This window comes from Frieseomelitta varia, unplaced genomic scaffold (genome assembly GCF_011392965.1).
Source record: "Frieseomelitta varia isolate USP_RPSP 00005682 unplaced genomic scaffold, Fvar_1.2 scaffold_850, whole genome shotgun sequence".
In the NCBI taxonomy this organism is placed as follows: domain Eukaryota; kingdom Metazoa; phylum Arthropoda; class Insecta; order Hymenoptera; family Apidae; genus Frieseomelitta; species Frieseomelitta varia.
The window spans coordinates 136057-155551 of record NW_025110646.1 but is presented as its reverse complement, the minus strand read 5'-3'; the positions used below and the strand labels follow the sequence as shown (position 1 = coordinate 155551).

The 19495-nt window shown below is 46.6% G+C and overlaps 1 protein-coding gene across 17 annotated transcripts in view; it reads left to right on the top strand.

Moving 5' to 3' along the window:
- The window catches only part of LOC122536552 (histone deacetylase 5-like), a 31142-nt gene that overhangs the window by 2519 nt on the left and 9128 nt on the right, over positions 1 to 19495 (top strand). For 2 of the 17 annotated variants that reach the window (XM_043668996.1, XM_043668994.1), the window contains exons 1-6: positions 10218 to 10737; positions 15446 to 15505; positions 16801 to 16961; positions 17181 to 17285; positions 18320 to 18445; positions 19320 to 19402. In XM_043668996.1, coding sequence (XP_043524931.1) covers positions 10494 to 10737; positions 15446 to 15505; positions 16801 to 16961; positions 17181 to 17285; positions 18320 to 18445; positions 19320 to 19402 — 779 coding nt within the window. In that variant the 5' untranslated portion in view covers positions 10218 to 10493. The other 15 variants (XM_043668992.1, XM_043668990.1, XM_043668999.1 and 12 more) reach the window with 14 other exon arrangements.

Below are 19495 nucleotides of genomic sequence, written 5' to 3'. Positions count from 1 at the left end.
TGGCGTTGCAGGAAACGCATGCGACCAAGACAGAAGAGAGTTACAACGTTGCAGCGTTGACGGTAAATGCAGGGCTCGGTGAATGTTGGAGGAAACAGAATGTCCAGCGAACAAGCGCGAACGGGCGCCGTCGCGACCAAAGGTAAGTTTTTGATGGCAGAGAGAGAGAAAGAGTGTGAGGAGGGAATTGAATTCCGGTTTTAATTCAAAGTAAGAATGACAAAAATGACCATTGAATGATGAATGAATTTCGAAAAGGTCTAAAATCGGTTTGGATGATACTCGTCTCGATTCTTGATTCGCGAGGAAAGAGAATCGAGACGCGAGATACGCGATGCGGTCGAGGTCATCGTCTACTGGCGACCCATGGCTGTGGTTGTTGACGGTACTCTAGCAGCGTGGGAACCCACGTGACGCGTGTATTGGGAAACGATCGCGAAGATAACGACGAGAACACCAGCCAGTGACAAATCGTTACGAACAACTGGTTACATCGTCCAACGACGAGGGGAGGAGAACACGCCGGTTGGTTTAGGTTAGGTACATTCCGGCCGTATTTCACATTCGCTTTAGACAGATACGCGATCTCGTTGATTTTCATTTTCCACAAGACGAAAGTCTCTCTCGATTTGTGTTTTTGTTTGGAGACGGGAAGGTGACTCGGGGGAACAGCAATGCAACAGCAACGGTTTAAACGTCGTTGATCCTCGCGCCATAAATGTTCGATCATAGTCGTTTCTTACGGTTGATCGCGAAATCGCTGGCGCGCTCTCAACGTCAACGTGCGGAGGTTCATTCATCGTTTGGTATATATTTTCGATCCGTGCCACCCCTTCTCTTCCGCGATCGCACTTGTTGCCATTGAGCGCCGAGACGAACCGTACGTTCGCGCATAGATCATCGACGCGACACGACGTGACACGATTAGACCCAGACTAAACCGGATCAGTGACGAGACGAAACGGAACGGAACGGAACGGAACGGAACGGAACAGAATGGAACGACGGGGAGGGGCGAGGAGAATATAACAGAAAGAGCGAGAGGGAGGGAGAGAAGGAACGAAAGTCAAAAATTGAGGGGAATCGTGGTTATTCTCAAACTGAGAGAAGTATTATTCTGGGTTCGCGCGCAAGAGGAATATGTAACCGAGAAAAATGGAGGGAGGGGGAGGGGGAGGGGGGAGGGGGGAAGGAGTTAGCGGTGCTAGATGAGGCGCGACGTGGTCTGAGGAAGAAAAAGGCGAGTAAAAATAAATCTCGAAAAGCACAGCGGGGGGATCTCCTCGATCCGAAATAGATCGTAGATCACCGACCGTCGTTATCTGTCATTGGTGATCCATGATCCACGATCCGTCGTCAATTGTCGGAGCCGCCGGTTAAGCAGAGGCGAGAGCTAGAGAAAGAGGGGGAGAGCATAACGTTTGTTGCACGGTTTCTCGAGCCTCCTATTTTTAGACGGCCCGATCGAGCATACGGGCATCGTCAAGGCCGCGCGTTGCGAAACGATTATCGGTGGCGGTGGCACATGTTGCGCCCGCGCTACCCAACCGAACCAAATCGACCCGACCCAACTCAACCCAACCCAAGTCGACCCACCTCGACTCGACTCGACTCGATCGAATCTCTTCCTTCTCTCGATTTTCCTCAATCGTCCGCGTATCCGTTACCGTCCCCCGTTCCGCTTAACCCTCCGCCTGCTGTGCCGGAGTCAGTTTTGAGTCGGGTGTCTGTCACTGTGTTGGTACAATATCGTTGAGGACTTCGGTCTCGAGCGACCGTTACACTCTGTACAGTATCGGTGAGCCGTCCGGACGACCCTAAATATGTATATTAGTGGGATATCCGTGTGAGTCAGAAATGACTCCAGCACTGGACGCTGAGGTTCAGTAGTCGGAGGATTAATCACACGGCTGAGACTCGGATCGTACGTAGTATTTTTTTCGACAACAATCAGAGGGGTAACGAGCCGCTTTTCTTACTTCTTCCGCCGTACTCGTCGACGAGCGAAGACGTAGGATGTCGGGGTTCTTTGGTTATGGTATTTGGTACGTAAGCCAAGTGACGGCTTCTTATGTGCGACCAATTTCGTCTGTTGATATGGACTACGGAGACCAGCAACAGCAGCATGATTCCTATGCACTTGATCGTCATGATTTTTCGCGTGTCGTGCTCCGAGGACGCGGTCCACATTAGAAACTCTGCAACGTCCTTGCCCATTTGCGACTCGGTCGCCGGCGTACCGTCGTCGTACTCGACCATCCCCTGATGGAGCATCTGCGAAGCAAACAGGGGGAGGACAGAGTAGAAGAAGCGGCGAGAACTCGTACGACTGTGTGTGCATGCTTTGCGTACTCGCGGCATCGTCGTGAATCCTCCGGTAAAGTAGACGTTGAAATATTGGTCCTCGCTACCGGAGATCCCCGCCGGAGGTTCCATCCATCCGGTCAGCAGGGAAAACACGTAATCCACGCCGCGTTTTCGCGTCAGAACCACGTAGGTAAGATCCGGCGGGGAAGCGCCAAAGTTGGCGGCCCTAGCTGCTTCCTCGTTCGGATACGGAGACGGAATTTCGTCGGTCAATTTGCCCGGTCTGGTGTAATAGTCGCCTCGTTCGTCGGGACCGTCCTCCACCTGATCTCGAGACGAAGCATTTCTATTTTTTTTTTTTTTTTCTTTTCTTTTTCCTACAAAAAGTCGAGAAACCTCAAACTCGGCGGCGATCCGTTTAACCTCTTCGGCCGTGTGCGTTACGTCGACCAAGTCGAGGAAACGAACAAACTGCAGGCTGTGACACGCGTGGCACACGGTGCGATAAACCTGCCATCCTCTCCTCAGAGCGGCGTGGTCGAACGCCTTGAACACACCGTTGAACGCCCATGGATACCTCGGCAGCGAAATCTCCGGATTGAGTCCCACGGACGCGTTCACCGACCACGGCCACTCGGTCAGAAAGTAAAGAGCCACGCCGCAGCTACCGACCGTTCCCCCTCCGACAAGTCCGAGCCACGCTTTGTTTATTTTGCCAAATCGACCGCCGCTACGGAATTTCCGAGAACAGAGTACGGACAGGAGGCGACGAATCCTACCGATAATCGCCATCGTGCTTCCTCGATACAATCGAAAAAACGTTAGTCGAAAATTCGCTCGTCCTTTGTCGTCTGCAACGATGCGTCTTTATCGACATTGCAGCGATATTGCGACGCGAAGATACCGCGGCTGTAATCGATTCGTTCACGCAAGTAAACGCAAGTATTTGCAAATATTCGCAAGTTGGTTTTCGTTGATTCGCCGATTCGTGTGTAGCTTCTCTAGAGGTTACGTAACGAGCGACGTTACACAACCTTTTACAATAAAGGCGTCGCGAGTGTATTTCCGCGACGTTATAAATAAACTACTCGGTTATGCTTGGCATTATGCATGCGCACATATTGCCGAGCTTACTTTGAATCGGTCCTACACCCCCTGTTTCGTACGCAGCTGTCGTTAGGACGAGCCGCTCGAACAACGCGCTCGTTTGCAAACTACACGTGTACGCGCATGCATCCATCTGCGACTTTGCTCCGTCGTTTTCTCCAAAGACAAAAGGAAAAAGAAAAAACAGAAAAAATTGCGATCGAGGAGCATAACTGACCAACTGACAACGAGTCTCTTCATTTTGTTGGTACAGTTAGGCTAGGCCTGTTAACACATTGTGGACGGGGAGACGAGAATTCCCGTGTTTCAACGTTGCGGACGGGGAACGCTTTTTTTTTTTTTTTTGCGTTGTAGGGGACACGACCCAGGCAACGTTATATATAATTTATATTATATAATATTACATATAACATATAATTACATATTACAATGTTATACAATTTTTCAAGAAGTAGGGAAATTGTTTCCCAACATGTCACACCAGACGTTACTAGAGGTATTTCCATTTTATTTAATGAAATTCCTCTCAAATGAAAAATAATAATTTTAATTCTTAATAAAATGATATACTTGTTAAATGCTATACATTCTCTTGAACCCTTTCTTAATTGAATATATTCAAATAATTAAAAAAATACAAGAAAATACAGGCTATACGTTTATCAGAGCATACCGTCCTCAATGTGTTAATATAAATATAAAATAAATAATAGTTAAAGTCTAAAATACATAATAAATATAGTTTCTTAAATATTACTATAAAAAAAAAAAATAGTAACATTTAAGAATATTTCATCAGTGCGAATTAAAAAAGTGCATATATGCATTGTACAAAGTTGCTTCAAAAATGCGTGGGCCCTGGGAGCATAAATATAAAATAAATAATAGTTAAAGTCTAAAATACATAATAAATATAGTTTCTTAAATATTACTATAAAAAAATATATAGTAACATTTAAGAATATTTCATCAATGCGAATTAAAAAAGTGCATATATGCATTGTACAAAGTTGCTTCAAAAATGTGTGGGCCCTGGGAGCACAAATATAAAATAAATAACAGTTAAAATCTAAAATAATAATTAAAGTCTAAAATACATAATAAATACAGTTTCTTAAATATTATTATAAAAAAATAAATAGTAATATTTAAGAATATTTCATCAGTGTGGATTAAAGAAGTGCATATATGCATTGTACAAAGTTGCTTCAAAAATGTGTGGGCCCTGGGAGCACAAATATAAAATAAATGACAGTTAAAGTCTAAAATATATAATAAATGTAGTTTCTTAAATTTACTATAAAAAAATATATAGTAACATTTAAGAACATTTCTTCAGTGTGAATTAAAGAAGTGCATATATGCATTGTACAAAGTTGTTTCAAAAATGTTTGGACCCTGGGAGCATAAATATAAAATAAATGACAGTTAAAGTCTAAAATATATAATAAATGTAGTTTCTTAAATATTACTATAAAAAAATATATAGTAACATTTAAGAATATTTCTTCAGTGTGAATTAAAGAAGTGCATATATGCATTGTACAAAGTTGCTTCAAAAATGTGTGGGCCCTGGGAGCATAAATATAAAATAAATAATAGTTGAAATTTAAAATACATGACAGATAGATCCTTAAATATTACTATAAAAAAAATATACAGTAACATTTAAGAATATTTTATCAGTGTGAATTAAAAAAGTGCATATACGCATTGTACATAGTTTCCCTGTTGCTCCAAAAATGTGCGGGACCCTGGGAGGTGAGTTGGGCGCGCCGAGAGTGCGGTGGTACGCATTGTGTTAATTTCACCTTCGTCGTCATTGTCAATCGTATCGGGAAAGGGCTAGGAGCCGAGATGACGAACGAGAGCGATAACGTTACGGATGTGATAATCGCCGAGTCCACCGAGGCAATCTAATAATAGATACCTACGTATCGATCCGTCAGCACGGCAAACCGCGATTGTCGTTGGTATCGTCGTCGAGTCGAATCGTCGGTTAGCGAAAGATTGATTTCGCCCGATGATGTGACGAAGAAAGAGCGAGCTCTCGTTATCAAAGAGCGTATCGAACATCGCGCTATTTATACCGGCGACGATCCTCCTCCGTCCTCTGATATACGCTCTGGTATACAACGGAGCGACGCCGTTGGATTAATCAACCGCTGATCGATGGCGTTTTGTTTTCGCTCGGTCTCCACCGTATCCTACAGCAATGCGTATCCTGTCTCTCTCTCACCCCTCCCCCCATCCTTCGGAGGAACGACGAAAGTCATTGTTGAAACGAGCTGCTGTGGTGCGTGTTTGTTTTGTCAACCGAAACCAGGGTAAAAAGCAGCCGGCGCGGCTTTGTCCAGTTTCGATCTCGTCGTTGAAACGAGGTCGCCGAGAAGGCGCTCGCGGCGTTTGCGCGATCGAGTTTGCCGCGTTGAAATCGATCGCATTCGATCCAAGTTTACACGGTCCGCCTACTACATCCCGTCCGTCTAGAACACGCACTCGAAGACCCAGAGTGCAATATGATGTACCATGGCGCGCTGTAGCGACGGCAATGGCAACTCTGACGACAACGACGACAACGGTGGCAAATAGCCACGCGCGTAAAATCGTCTCTCGAGTTTATTTTCATCGGCTTCATTTATTTTTGCTCGGCTTGCCGTTTACCAAGGGTGTTTCTCGGCGGGTGAAGGGGACACGAACCGATCAGCAGCGCGAGAGGCCATAGTCAGTCGTTGATTTTTGATTTTGCTGGCGATAATCGGGCGCGCGCAACCTCGCGAAGGAAAGGTCGCTTTCACTACGATGGCTGGCTGGCTGGCTAACCACCGCCAGCCAGAAGGAACGCAAAAGGCTACGATGATCCATATATTTCGAATCTATTCAGAGCCGGGTTCTGGTAGTTTGCCAAATCTATTTTTCCGAGCGAAGGCGGGATCGCTTATTGTGCCCGTGCTAATTCCGTCGCGCCGTAACGCTCTCCATTCCGGTGGTGTGGGTGGAGCTGCTAGTTGCTCGACGGCTCGCTACCGCGGGTTTTTTTTTCAGTCGTTTACAGCAGCCAACATTCCTCGTCCTCGTCGCCCTTCAACCGTCGAGCTCCATCCATCGATTTTTCCAAACTCTTTGCATTGGCGTCTCAGTCGCATTCACTCTTCTCCTCCTTCTCGTCTTCTTCTTTTTCTTTTTCTTTTTCTTTTTCTTCTTCTTTTCGATAAACTGCCACTCCAAACCGAATGGCGATCGATCGAAAAATTCACGGTGAAAAGCGTTTCATCGGCTGGGATACCCTGACGGAAACGACCGCCGATCGATCGCCATGGCTATTTCTATTTTTATCGCAACAGCTCGTTGCTACGTGAACGGAACGGAGGTTACCGCTTCTTCGACGCTTACGCGATATCAACCTTCTTCTTCGGTCTTAACTTCGTCCTTCCTTTAACTCAATTTCCCTTCGCTTCCGCTTCTCTTTGGTTTTAGAGGTGTGTGTGCGACGAAGCACGCGCGCTGTATTTTCCAGGCAAGAATACGTCGTTCGTGCTTGCGTAGGAGGCGCCAAAGTTCGTGCACGCGCGCGTAAACCTCGTGGAAGGTAAGCGGCGGCGAGTTGCAGAAATCGGGAGGGGGTAGTAAACATAACCTAGATTCGTGAACAGTGGCATCTGTGCCCGAAAGGGAACGATCGAGGGGGATAGAACCAATAACCTAGCTTAATAACGCGTTATAAAAGTAAACATTGATCCGTGCAAAGGTCATCCCCCATCTATTTATACGTCGCTCGTCTTTTTTTCTTTTTTTTCCTTTCCTCTTCGTTTTTTTTTTTTTTTTTTAAACCTCGCGACGCGTCGTCTCACAATCTCCTCTCACACCCATCTTGCAATTCCTCCATCGCCGCTCGCCGCCACGCAGTGTCGAGTCGAGCACTGACATTTCTCCTGTCTCCATCTTGGCGACGACGGTGACGACGGTACGTCCGCCGCCACCGCCGCGACTTTCGTTTCCGATGAGTCAGTGAGAAGAACATCGCTACAGCTCGTCGGGGTGGCGCCAACGCGCTGGCGAGCTTACCACGCCGGTTTTACGATCGTTTGAAAATTCACCCGAGAGAGAGAGAGAGAGAGAGAGAGAGAGAGCGCGTGTACCGACAGGACGGTTCTTCCGCGTACGGAATGTCCAATTTCTCGTGGCCTCCACCTCGTTTTCGTGCCTCTCCATCAAAGTCCAAATGAAAAGACGCGCCAGACGTAGCAGCCATCACGCTGCTAAGATACCCGAGTAGCAGATTCCTTCTTTCGCTTCGATTCTCCGCTTTTGGTGAATCTTTCCTCCTTCCATCCTTTCTGATGATCCTTCGACGACGAAGGAGAGAGAGAGAGAGAGAGAGATATCTGCCGTGGCTCATTGTCCTGCGGTGACACGAAAACACGAACGTCGGACGCACGGCGAATATTAATGCGTGTTTTTGCACGTGTCGACGTTTATTTTTGCTCGTATTTTTAGCAGCTGGTATTTTCGAACGGGACCGTTACTATTTTTGTCCTAGCACCGCCATACGGCGTATTATCGTCGAGAGACCACCTACGACGCGAATTTTCTCTCTCCCTTCTCACACTCGCACTATCCCCCCCCCCTCCTCTCTCTCTCTGTTACGATTAGGCGCATGAACGGTTTTCCAACACGGACGCGACGACACCACCGAGTCGAGTCCGTCTCCACTTTGAGAGGTATTCGCTCGCTCCAGTTCAGAAATTCGAAGGGAATCGGGAGGGGGGGTAATAATATCGTCGGACCTAGGACATGGCGAGAGTCTTCGTACGTTCGGGACGTTCGTATCGATTTAGCTATTTCGAGCGGAAGGTAGTTTACGGTGTAATTGCGCTAACGCATAATTAAATGGAGTTACGTGAGCGACAACACGAATAAATCGTCTCGCGGATTCGTCGTGCAGTCGGAACATCCGGCGACCGGTGCCGATTTGGAAACCAGATCATCAACGCGTAAGCGTGTTGTCACCGTTCGAACTCGAATCCACGATTTCATTCGCATTGGTAGCCACATTGAGTATGAAAATATTAACATTTCCGTCCGAAAATTCTGTAGCAAGGAAGGAAGGAAAGAAAGAAAGCGAGAGAGAGAGAGAGAGAGAGAGAGAGAGAGAGANGAGAGAGAGAGAGAGAGAGAGAGAGAGAGAGAGAGAGAGAGATGGATGAATGGATGGACCAATTTTTGAAAAAGGTAGTCTGATCGGTGTTGCTGCACCATTCAACGCGTAACGAATACCGTTCTCGTTCGAGTCTACCAGAGTGCTATTTCGAAGGGGTGAAAGGGCCGTAGCTAGGTAAGCCGCTAAAAATAACGCCGGTACATCATATCGAGCGGTCGTCTATAAATAGTCGGAAGTGACGAGAGACCCTGGATGGATTGGAGTCACGAGCAGCGCTACCTAGCACGCGCCATCTTTTAGAAAAATTCAAAACACTGCCACTCGTGGTAATTACCCTCCTCCTCGGTCTCGCCGCTCGTCCACCGCATTCCGCCCCGACTCGATCGATCGATCGTAATTAACAACCGATGGCCGTTCATTGACGCGACGTTTTGCTGCAAGGTGGACCGAGTCTGACCAACAAATCGACCGTGTACATTGAGAAAGATTCTCTCCTCTCTGCACACCCGTCGCGTATACGATCGATCGACTTAATCGAAAGGGCCAACAGACAGCTGTCGCTTTTATTTCTGAATGACTGGTTGCATTATTGCCCTACCGACTCACTCACTCACTGACCGAATCGTTTGAAAATTCATCGACATATATTATCACAGAGAGAGAGAGAGAGAGAGAGATATGCAGAGTACTATTTTTTTAGACGTAAGTAGGTACGAGCGTTTCGTTATCGGGGCATGTGGCTAGATCGATCGATACATTCGAGCTTTAGGGTGGAGCGACCAAACGACCGAGCCACCGAGCAAATGGTAGGAGGTGGTTGAAGAAGGGGTGACCTTGTCTCCTATTTTCGGAAAGTAGCTTTCTCGTGACTTTGCAGTCTTATGGATCTAGCTTCCGAAAGGAACGTGAATCGAAACCGGTAAAAGAAACAACGCGTGATTACGCTGCAGGCGCAGACAGGAGAAGACGCGTTAACGTACGAGGAAAGAAGCCGTATATATTCGATCGAAATCGAACAAACGCCCGCTCTGTTGAGAACGCAATTCTTTGTTGTCGTTTACATTGGCTGCTCGTAGCACAAAAACCTTCCAGAACTTCTTCGTCTTTACGTTCGTCTGGATTTTCGTATCGTGTCACCGAGCCATCGACCAATTAGACACGGAATTATGGTACATGGAAACTGTACACGTTAGATACAACCAACGAACAAATTGCATCCGTCAAAAACGCAAGATATTCCGCTGAATCTTCCCCGATTCAAATAAACTATCCCTCTTTGCATTCAACTGTTTGGAAATCAAACGATTTGGAAATTACGAAAAGCTTCTGGCTGATAAAGACTGACGTGTGTTTTATGCGAGACATATAAAATAGCGAGACATATTGTTTTCTTCGCACATGTCGTGGTTTAAAGCAGTTACAGAGGGTCGAGAATACAGGAAGAACGACGATAACGGATGAAAAAAAGTATGTAGAACGAACGAGCGGTCTACACAGAGTCTGTGTGTATAGTCGGGTTAACGCGACGCGGCGAAAACAATCGAAGGAACGCAGACGAGTCCAAGTTCCTTCGGTGATGTAGAGCGCAGTGCTGAAACGGAGCAACGAAGTGGGAAGAAGGAAGAAAGACGTCGAACGTGGCAGTGCAGCGGAGGCGAACGATGCAAGCGACGCGTAAAGACACTGGAAAGGCGGTTGGTTGCTGCTGCTGGTGATGGTTCTAGTGGTATATAGTGTATAGTAGAAACTGGTGGGCGGTAAACTGGAGAAGCACGGAGCAGAGCAAGTTTGCAATTACGTCGGCGACGGTGCGCGCGCTCGCGCGTGTAACACAGAGGCATACCCCGAACGCAACAATACCGGGTCTCTATAAATAGCCGAGGTTCGCGAGTCTGGCGCGGCAGGGCGCTGTCGTCGTATGCGCGCGGCACTCTCGGAGAATGCAAGAGAATCGCGAAAGAAACGTCGTTGGCGCGTATCGCGCGCGCAGTCCCAGCAAATCCGCGATTCTGTATCTACGTTCCGTCACCGTTCCAAAACTATCTGCATCGTTGTCGTCGTCGTCAACATTATTATCGTCATCCACCGTCCTTATCGGCGTTTCTACAACCTAGCACACGTCGACTCATCGGACCGATTCGATGGCCCATCTTCGATAAAACGTAAGCCGCTATTTTTGGCATTTACCGCTCCAATCTGATTCGTTGACGAGTCGATCGGTGCGATTGCTGTTCAAAACGGGACGGCGGCGGCGGCGGTGTTGGTTTCTGTGTTTCGTTTTGGTGCAAAGAGTGATGAGAGTGCGCGCGGCAAGTGCAGGCAACACCAACTGGAATTGTGTCTCAGGTTTTTTGTGCTCGCACTCGGATAACAACGACCGAAAATCCGTCGACGACGATCCCCCTGCACTCTCCTTTTTCTTCCATGTTCATTTTATTCTGTTTCTGCCACTTTGTTGTTGTTGTTGTTGTTGTTGTTGTTGTTGTTGTTGTTGCTTCTGTTCGCTTCTCTCCAGATTGTTCCTCCGATCTATTTTCTTCTTTCGATTTCACGACATTCCGACATTTTTGTGACACGATCGCCGATAAACGATTTCTACGTCACGTACGAAAATTCCACCTTCGTCAAAACTCGACGCAATTCAAATATACAGCCATTTCGTACGCTTGTGCGTCGCACGAAATCCTGTTTTCCTTTTCTCTATTATATTTTTCACCCTCATCAACGCTCGATGGGTTCCGGCTGTTTATTTCAAGCGCGAAATCCGAGCGAGGGAAAGTACGAAACTAGTCTCGAGCCTGTATCGCGTATCGCGACTCAAAGCCCATTTCTAAATCAACCGACACCTGTTGTGCGACTAGCTTCGCCCGTCCGTAACTTTGTGTCGTCCGATTGGTTTCTCTCTCCCCGCCACCTCTCCCCGCCTCTTCCATTCTCTCCGCCATCTCTTTTTCCCTATTTTACCTCGGTTTTCACTGGTTTTTGTCCTGGCTTCGGAGATGAAAGCCAACGCTGCAATTGACGTTTGTCAATTTCACTGAAAGTGTTATCGTTTCTTCCGTACGAGTCTTTGGTACTCGATGTCCGCTTCGTCGTTGGTCGTGTCGGTCGGTACAAGTCCAGGCAATATCGAACGGAAATGTTTCGAAGGGACAAAAAGAAGTAAAAAGGAAAAATAAACAAAAAATAAATAAAAAGGAGGAAAGAAAGAAAGCGGAAAATGAAGAACAGACACGCGAACGTGTGCGCGCGCGTCTGCTGCGCAGTGTGTTACAGTGATTGCACGCGTTTGCACCTACAAAGAAGAGACGGAAAGAAAGACCAGTTGGTGGACTAGTTTCTAGAGTTTTGTGTTTCTCGAACTGATGCGACTCGCGACAGAGAGTTGGTGCAACGGGGGAACGAACTCTGGTGCGAGGACTGCGAGACGAACAGGGGGGATCGCGTTGGTATTTGCATGATTCGCCAACATCGGGTCACGCGTTAGCACGCATGTGCGCGCAAACACGATTCATCGTTTTTCCACGATAAACTGACGTTTGCGGGTGATGGCGGGCGAAAGCGCGCATGCGCACGCCACTTGTCCACGTTCTTCACTTCCGAATCCGAAACCACCGCGATTCTTCTCCCAACGTCGATCCAATTTCTTTTCTACTTAATTTTCTACTTAACTTTCGATGCGTGATAGGCGTGAAACGTCTAACCTGCTACCTATATACATAGCGGCGTGCACATTTCCATCGAGCGAATTTGTTTCCAATTCTTTTTTAGCGCGTGCGAATAGTCTCGGGAACGAGCCGCGACAAGGGGCAGAAACTGAAACGTGCTTGACGTCACTGGAATCATTCTTGCCACTTAGACGAAGTCACGAGTTCAATTTAGAACGCAAACGATCAAGTATCGCGGATCCAATCGGATCGTTTCGTTTCGTTTCGTTTCGTTTTGCAACCTGTCGTTGAAACTTCAGCTCGCCAACGCCAAACGTCCCGCGAATAGAACAAAGATAGATAGAGGAAGTTGACGAGGACAAGTCGAGGACGCAAGATGCAGAGAGAGATGGGGAAGCGAGCACGGTGTTGTTATTGTCGGTGAGAATCGAGTCAATTTACGTTGTTTCGATATCACATTTCCACCGCGGGGTCATTGGTCTTCCTTCCTCTTGGTTGGTTTCCTCGAATCTCGAGCAAGTATGCAGTACATACGTGCGTGCATAAATACATACGTACGTACGCGCATACATATTATATATACATAGTTGCATTGTATGCGACTGGTAGACGCCCACGCGGTCAGACTGGCGTGATCGCGTTGTCCCGGGTGGTTCCCGCGTCGTTTCACATTGCCTTGGTTGCCAACTACCGAGCTCAGCCAAAAAGTAATTGCGTTTTTTTTTCCTAATAAAATAGTTTTTTTTTTCTAAGTTCATTTTAAGCTAATCTAAAATTCACTAGATTGTTCGAGCTTGTTTTAGAAAAAGAAAATGCACGACCTCTCAACTGTTGACAGCTGGCGTCGATTTCAAAATGATAAGTCAAAAAGGAAGGGTTTTCGCCATATTTTGAGTATATCACGTCCGAAAAGGAAAGAAACTCTGTGTGCAGGCCGAGTGAAAAATTACACCGATTCGCGTGGCGAAGAAATTGCCAGCAGTGTCAGAATTGGTTTGCTAAATTTCTACTACTCACGAGGATATCAAATCCTCGGCCTTGGAACCGGAAACGATGAAAACTTTTTCGAACGCGAAATCGCTATCAAAGTTGTCTGAAAGATGGCGAGAGATAATCCAACGAAATGGACGATCCATTGTGTGATAAAGCTTTTGTTTCTCGTGAGAAATTCGCCGTTCATTTGCACACAGAAGAAAACGCAGTTACTCTTTGTCCAATCTGCTATGCAAACCATTCTACAGTTATAGAGTTCACTTTCTTCAACTCTGTTGAAAACTCTCCTTCGTTTCCTTTGGTTTTTCACTTGGCGAGACTGCTCCAGAGCTGAATACAGTCGTGATCGAAAATGTCGAGGAAAATACGCGTGATATAACGTTTATGTATGTATGTACGTTTGCGTTATAGTCAGTTACGTCTGACGGTCCGTTAGAGACGGTTGCGCTGTCGTCACACACAGAGAGAATGATTACGCAGAGCAATTAGTTTGGAGTGGCTAGAGTCTCGTTGAATTCCAAAAGATATATGTACAAGAATCTGTATATCTCTTGCAGTTTTCGAGCAATTTTTCCTGATCACAGAGTGTATGACATTAGCATGGAATCTGCGACACGTTCGTAAGAAAAATGACCAAACGTAACAACACGTAACTCGAACGAACGATGATTTGAAAGGAGAGATGCGAATGGACGAACGGAGAAAGTTGCATGTGTATGTGTTTGTGTGTGCGTGGGTGCGTGAGGACAGACAGACGAACGAACGAACGAACGGGCGAAGAGCCAGAGAACAAGAGAAGAAGCAGGAGGAAACGCGTGCACAGCGTACAGCGTGCAGTGTACAGTCGCGTTTAGTAGGTGCGTATATAAATGTCATCCTATATATAGCGGACGTTCGTCTAATCTTAGCTAGTCGGCCACCAGCCAGGAACACGAGTAAAGATTCGGTTTGACCGTGTTGCTCTCGGCCTTCCTCGTCCCACTCGCACCGACCGATCTTTTGGTAAATCGACGCGACGAGGCGAGGCTTGGCGAGGCGAGACGAGACGCGAGACGTCTTCCAGTTTCCGCTCTGCAGTTTGCCTTTTCTTCGAAGCGCAATCGCGTGGCTCTTGAAGTTTCTCTGGACTTTCGCATCGTTTCGTTTCATTTCATTTCATTTCATTTCATTTCATTTCATTTCATTTCGACTAGCGAACTGTCGTTCGATTCGACCAGCGAAAAATTGCAAGTTGACAAGAAAAGTACGAAACTACGAGTTACAAAATACGAGATACACCGCCGGATTTCGCTGAAACGACCGCGCATGCGCGTGGTTACATTTTTCTCTTTTTACGTTAGTTAGTCGCCTGACCTACACACCGACATTCGTTCGCTAATAATAACGGCGCGCGTTGCGTCGAATCCACCGTCGATTCTCTCTTGACGTCCGACTTGATTTCACACTGCTCGTTTCCTCGATCGGTCTTCTTTCCTCTCGCACACTGAGCAAAATTACGACGAATTGAAACGTCGCGTACGTTCAGACTACTCGCTCTTTCTTGACAATTACTTTACCGGTAATTGCCTCGGTTGGTATCGTCATCATCATCATTACCACCGTCCTCATCATCGCCATTATCTTCACAGGCGTCAGTCTAGTCTAGCGCAATTGTAGACGGTGGTCGGTAAATTAGCAAATTTAAAACATTCCCTTTCCAAGCGATCAAAGAGAACACGCTTTCGCATCGACGTATCGAAGCCGATTCGACGAAGAACATTTCGGCTTACGGGGATGTAACGAGTTTTCGAAGAAATAAGCAAAAAGAGGGGAGAGGGAAATGCGGAAATAAAGCGTTCGACGCGTTGCGATTGGAAGGAACGGTGCGATCGGTAGGTGTTTCGGACATGGTAACAGGAACAGGATGGAAAGAGAGGCGAAGAGCAGAGCGAGGCTGTCGAGGAACGGCCCTCCTCCGCGATTAACCTTGGACTTGACTCGAAGGAATTCTCGCAGCGTGCAGTGACCTCTGCTCGTCCGCTAACTCGACGCTCGCTCGTGCTCGAGCCGCCTCGGTTCTCGCTCTCTCCGTTTCCATTCGAGACTGCGATTCCGATTCCGAGGATTAACCCGAGATTCGTTCGTTCGTTCGTTCGTTCGTTCGTTTGTGCGCGCAGTCATAACGCGCAATCAACAGCGACTAAAGCTTTGCCTTTTCCCTTTGTTTCAGAAGACGTGGCTTACAGGAGCATTGAGATCGCGTCCGCGTTTACGCATCTACCGCAGAAAGGTAAGCAGCGAGAAAGGAGTAGGAAAAAAAAGAAAGGAAAGAAGCGAGAGTCGGGATCGAACTTGAAAATTAGATTTAGTTCATATATCTGTGATAATATGTTTCACGGAACGAAACGAAACGAAACGAAACACGTCGCGTTGCTCTTTTCGTCCTTCTTTCTCTTCTTCTTCTTCTCCTCGAGGAAGAAAAGTTGCGGCGACGTTGGAAGCAGAACACGTTCCGGACGCCAAACACCATCGGCCATTCGGAGACGGAGACGAGTCGTGATGCTCGATTAAAACGCGATCGAAAGTACATACACTTGGTACATACTTGTCGCGCACGACACACGTTTATTGTAAAAATAGAATTTTGGTATCGAGCGTCTGAGCGATCGACCACCTATCGCCGATCACCGATCACCGACCACCAACCAGCGACCATCGGCCACTGACCACCGACCGTTTAACGATCAAGCTCGTTACTCCGGTGGTTCTCGCGGTCAGGTATTTACGTCCTTGCGACCAACCATCTTGTTTCCATCGATATTTCCAACGTTGAGTCGAGTCGATCCGATCCGATCCGATCCGATCCGATCCGATCGCGTGGTGGTCGATTTCTTTGAAACTCGCAACTCGCTGCGTACATACACATACACACAAAAGTACATACATCATACATACATACATACATACATACATACATACATACAGGGTGGGTCACCATATATTGCCATCTAAATTTACGTCACTGTTGTTACGCGTAGCGAAAAATGTTTCAGATGAAGTTGAATGGTTTCGAGAGGGGCACGTTTTGACGACACTAGTTTTCTTGCAGGTGGACGTGTAGAGGACATATAAAGGTCATTAACGTTTTTTTTTTAAATGGAATGGAGGCTCAGCGTCATACACCTTATTTCCTAACAACATTAAAATTAAAGTATCTCCTAAACTAATGATTTTTTTAACATAAATAGGTTAATACTTTTTTTGTAAGGGATATCAAGGTGCATCAACTGAAAATGCAATGAAAAATGTACAATTCCATTTAAAGAAACGTTAATGACCTTTATATGTCCACCTGCAAGAAAGCTAGTATCGTCAAAGTGTGCCTCTCTCGAAACCATTCAACTTCATCTGAAACATTTTCCGCCACGCGTAATAACAGTGACGCAAATTTAGATGGCGACCCACCCTGTATACGTGTTATGCATCGTGTTATTTTACTTATTATATGTACGCGCGAATGCGTGTACGCGTTTGGACATAGACACGCGTGTATGTGTACGTGTGTGTATATATACGTGTACACAGAGATGGCCAGGGATACGCCAGGCTCACCGATGTCCAGATCGAGAGACTTGGTCGGCGGAGTTGGCGGTGCTGCGACCACCTTGACATCGGCTGGCTATCACGCTACCTCCGGCGATCCAGCTGCCCTCCATGGCCACGTGCTGCAACAAAAGATACTCGAGGTAACGTGGAACGTTCTCCTTCATCCTCGTGGAGGATGCGCACGCGCTGTTCTCTCGTAGCTGTCTCGGCGTACAGGTTCTCCAACCCCCTACGAACTTCTCTTTCTCGAATTTCGAGCCGCGAGCCTGTGCCTGTGTCAGCCAAACGCCTTCAAAGTTTCAAAGTCCTCGTTCCGTGCGTTTGAGACAAAGTCTCGATGCGTCGCTTGTGTTTTTCAGCTACAGCAGCAACATCAACTTCAACAGCAAATTCTGCGGCAACAATATCAAGCCCAGGAGCGACACTTGACCGAGTTGCACGAGCAACAGATGCATCAGCTAAAAGTAAGTTGCAGCTAAAGAATGGCTGCCTCCTCCATTCGTTCATTTTCGTGCCGGTAATCCACGACGAAAGAGAGTGGAATTCTCCCTTTTTCTCCCTTTTTCGTCTCTCTTCTTGTCGTTCAACTTTCCCTTTTCTGTCTATCTATTTTGGGTAATTATTTAGAAAAAAGGGGGGGGGGAAGGTTTCACCGATTTCGACGATTTTTGAACAAGTTGTAGAAATCAACATTTTGAACAATTTTTTTCTATACGTATAACCGCCGCTTGGCTTTAGTTTCCGAGATTTTTGCAAAAAACTATTGCTACCATAGACAATGAATATTGCCTATAGCTACTACGTGTCTGTGGCAGCGTGTGGTAAGCGTTGAGTCGCCCATTGTTTATGGTTTTTATAAATACGTCGAGGCGGCCGACAATGTAACGGATGTACTTAAAAATTCGATTTGGGCCTCGTGGCGGCCGGAACAGAAAAACCTAACTCGAACCTTACTCAAACCTAACTATTCTACCTAGCAACTAATTCAGTGGATTAGGTTCGGGTTAGGTCTTTTTTATTCCCGGCCGCCGCGAGGCAGCCGGCTACTCAAATCGAGTTTTTAAGTACGCCCGTTATACGCGTCCATTGCCGGTCACCTCGATGTATCTATAGAAACTAAACAATCGGCGACTCAACGCTTATACACAACGTCTGTCACAGACACGTAGCTACAGGCAATATTCATTGTAGTAGTAGCAATGGTTTTTTTGCAAAAATCTCGGAAACTAAGATCGAGCGGCGGTTATACGTTATAGGAAGAAGTTGTTCAAAATGTTGATTTCTACAACATATCTAAAAATCGTCGAAATCGGTGAGACGTACTCCCCTTTTCTAAATAATTACCCTATTTTACCATACCCTCTCGAACGTACGAACGATAATATCGACCATCGCTGTCGTACCTACCGCTCTCGTTATCGATCGAAGCGACCTGTCTTTCTTTTTTTCGTCGTGTTTTTCTCTGATTTTTTTCTCTCTCTCTTTCTGTTTGTTGTAGCTCTGGGAGCAGCAAAAACAGCTGGAGGAACAGAGGAGAGAAAAAGAGAGACTCGAGGCACTGAGGAAGAAGGATAAGCACGACCACAGCGCGATCGCTTCGACGGAGGTGAAGCAACGACTTCAGGTACTTGAATGGCGGGCAAGGCTCGGTGGTATCGGACCGAACTTATCTTTGTGTCTGTGTCTGTCTGTGTGTGTGTGCGTGTGTGTATGTGGGAAGAGAGGATTGCGTCGTGGCTGACGGCCGATAAAACAGAACGGAAGAGACTAGTAGCAGCAGCAGTAGCAACAACAATAATAGTAATATTAACAACAGTAACAGGAAACACGATAGATGGGGTGGATTAGATTTAGGTTAGCCAAACGGCGAACGTTGTTTCATAAAAATTTTAATCGACGACAGGAAAACGAGCAATGTGTGTGTTTTAGGGTACCATTATAGTGGTATGGCGAGGTGATCGTCGCAACAAAACAAACCAATGTAATGTAACAATGGAAGTGTTTGTAGTGGAGCAGCGTATAGTAGCGGTGCGGCTAGAATAAAAAAAGGTTTGTTTCCACTAGCGGAGACCAACGCGTTCGGCAACATTCGGATGTATTCGGTAGCATTCTATCGCATTCAATAGCATTCAATCGAAGGTCAAAGTATTTATATATCTATTATTTCTGTTTTTTTTTTATTATTTATTTTATTATTTCTATTACTTTTTTTTCCCATCTTCTGATCCTGTTTTTTGCAAGATACGACGTTAACGTGTGATATTTAATCGCAATAATTTTCAACAAGCACGAGTTTTTGCTGCTTCCTCGAAGATACGTTGAGACATACTACTCGCTGTAGCATTTCACTCCTCGCGTCACTATAAACATGCATCGCGCCGCTCTCCTCGCCGCTCCACCGTGTAATCTCGTACTTGGAAGAATGGGGGAAGGATAAAAGAGAAAAGGGAGAAGGTTGCGAGTCTTTGCGCTGAGAGAGGAACCTTACGATTTTTCAGAGCTTTCTCGTGAACAAGAAGCAAAGGGAGGCGGCGGCCGCTGCAAACGGGGCGGTACCTGGTACACCCGGATACAGAAGCTGGTGAGATTTTTCTTCCCCCGTGGTTGACGATTCTCGCGCTCGCTCGCTCGCGCGGATTCTCATCCACCGTTCCTTCGACTTTCTCGAGTACAT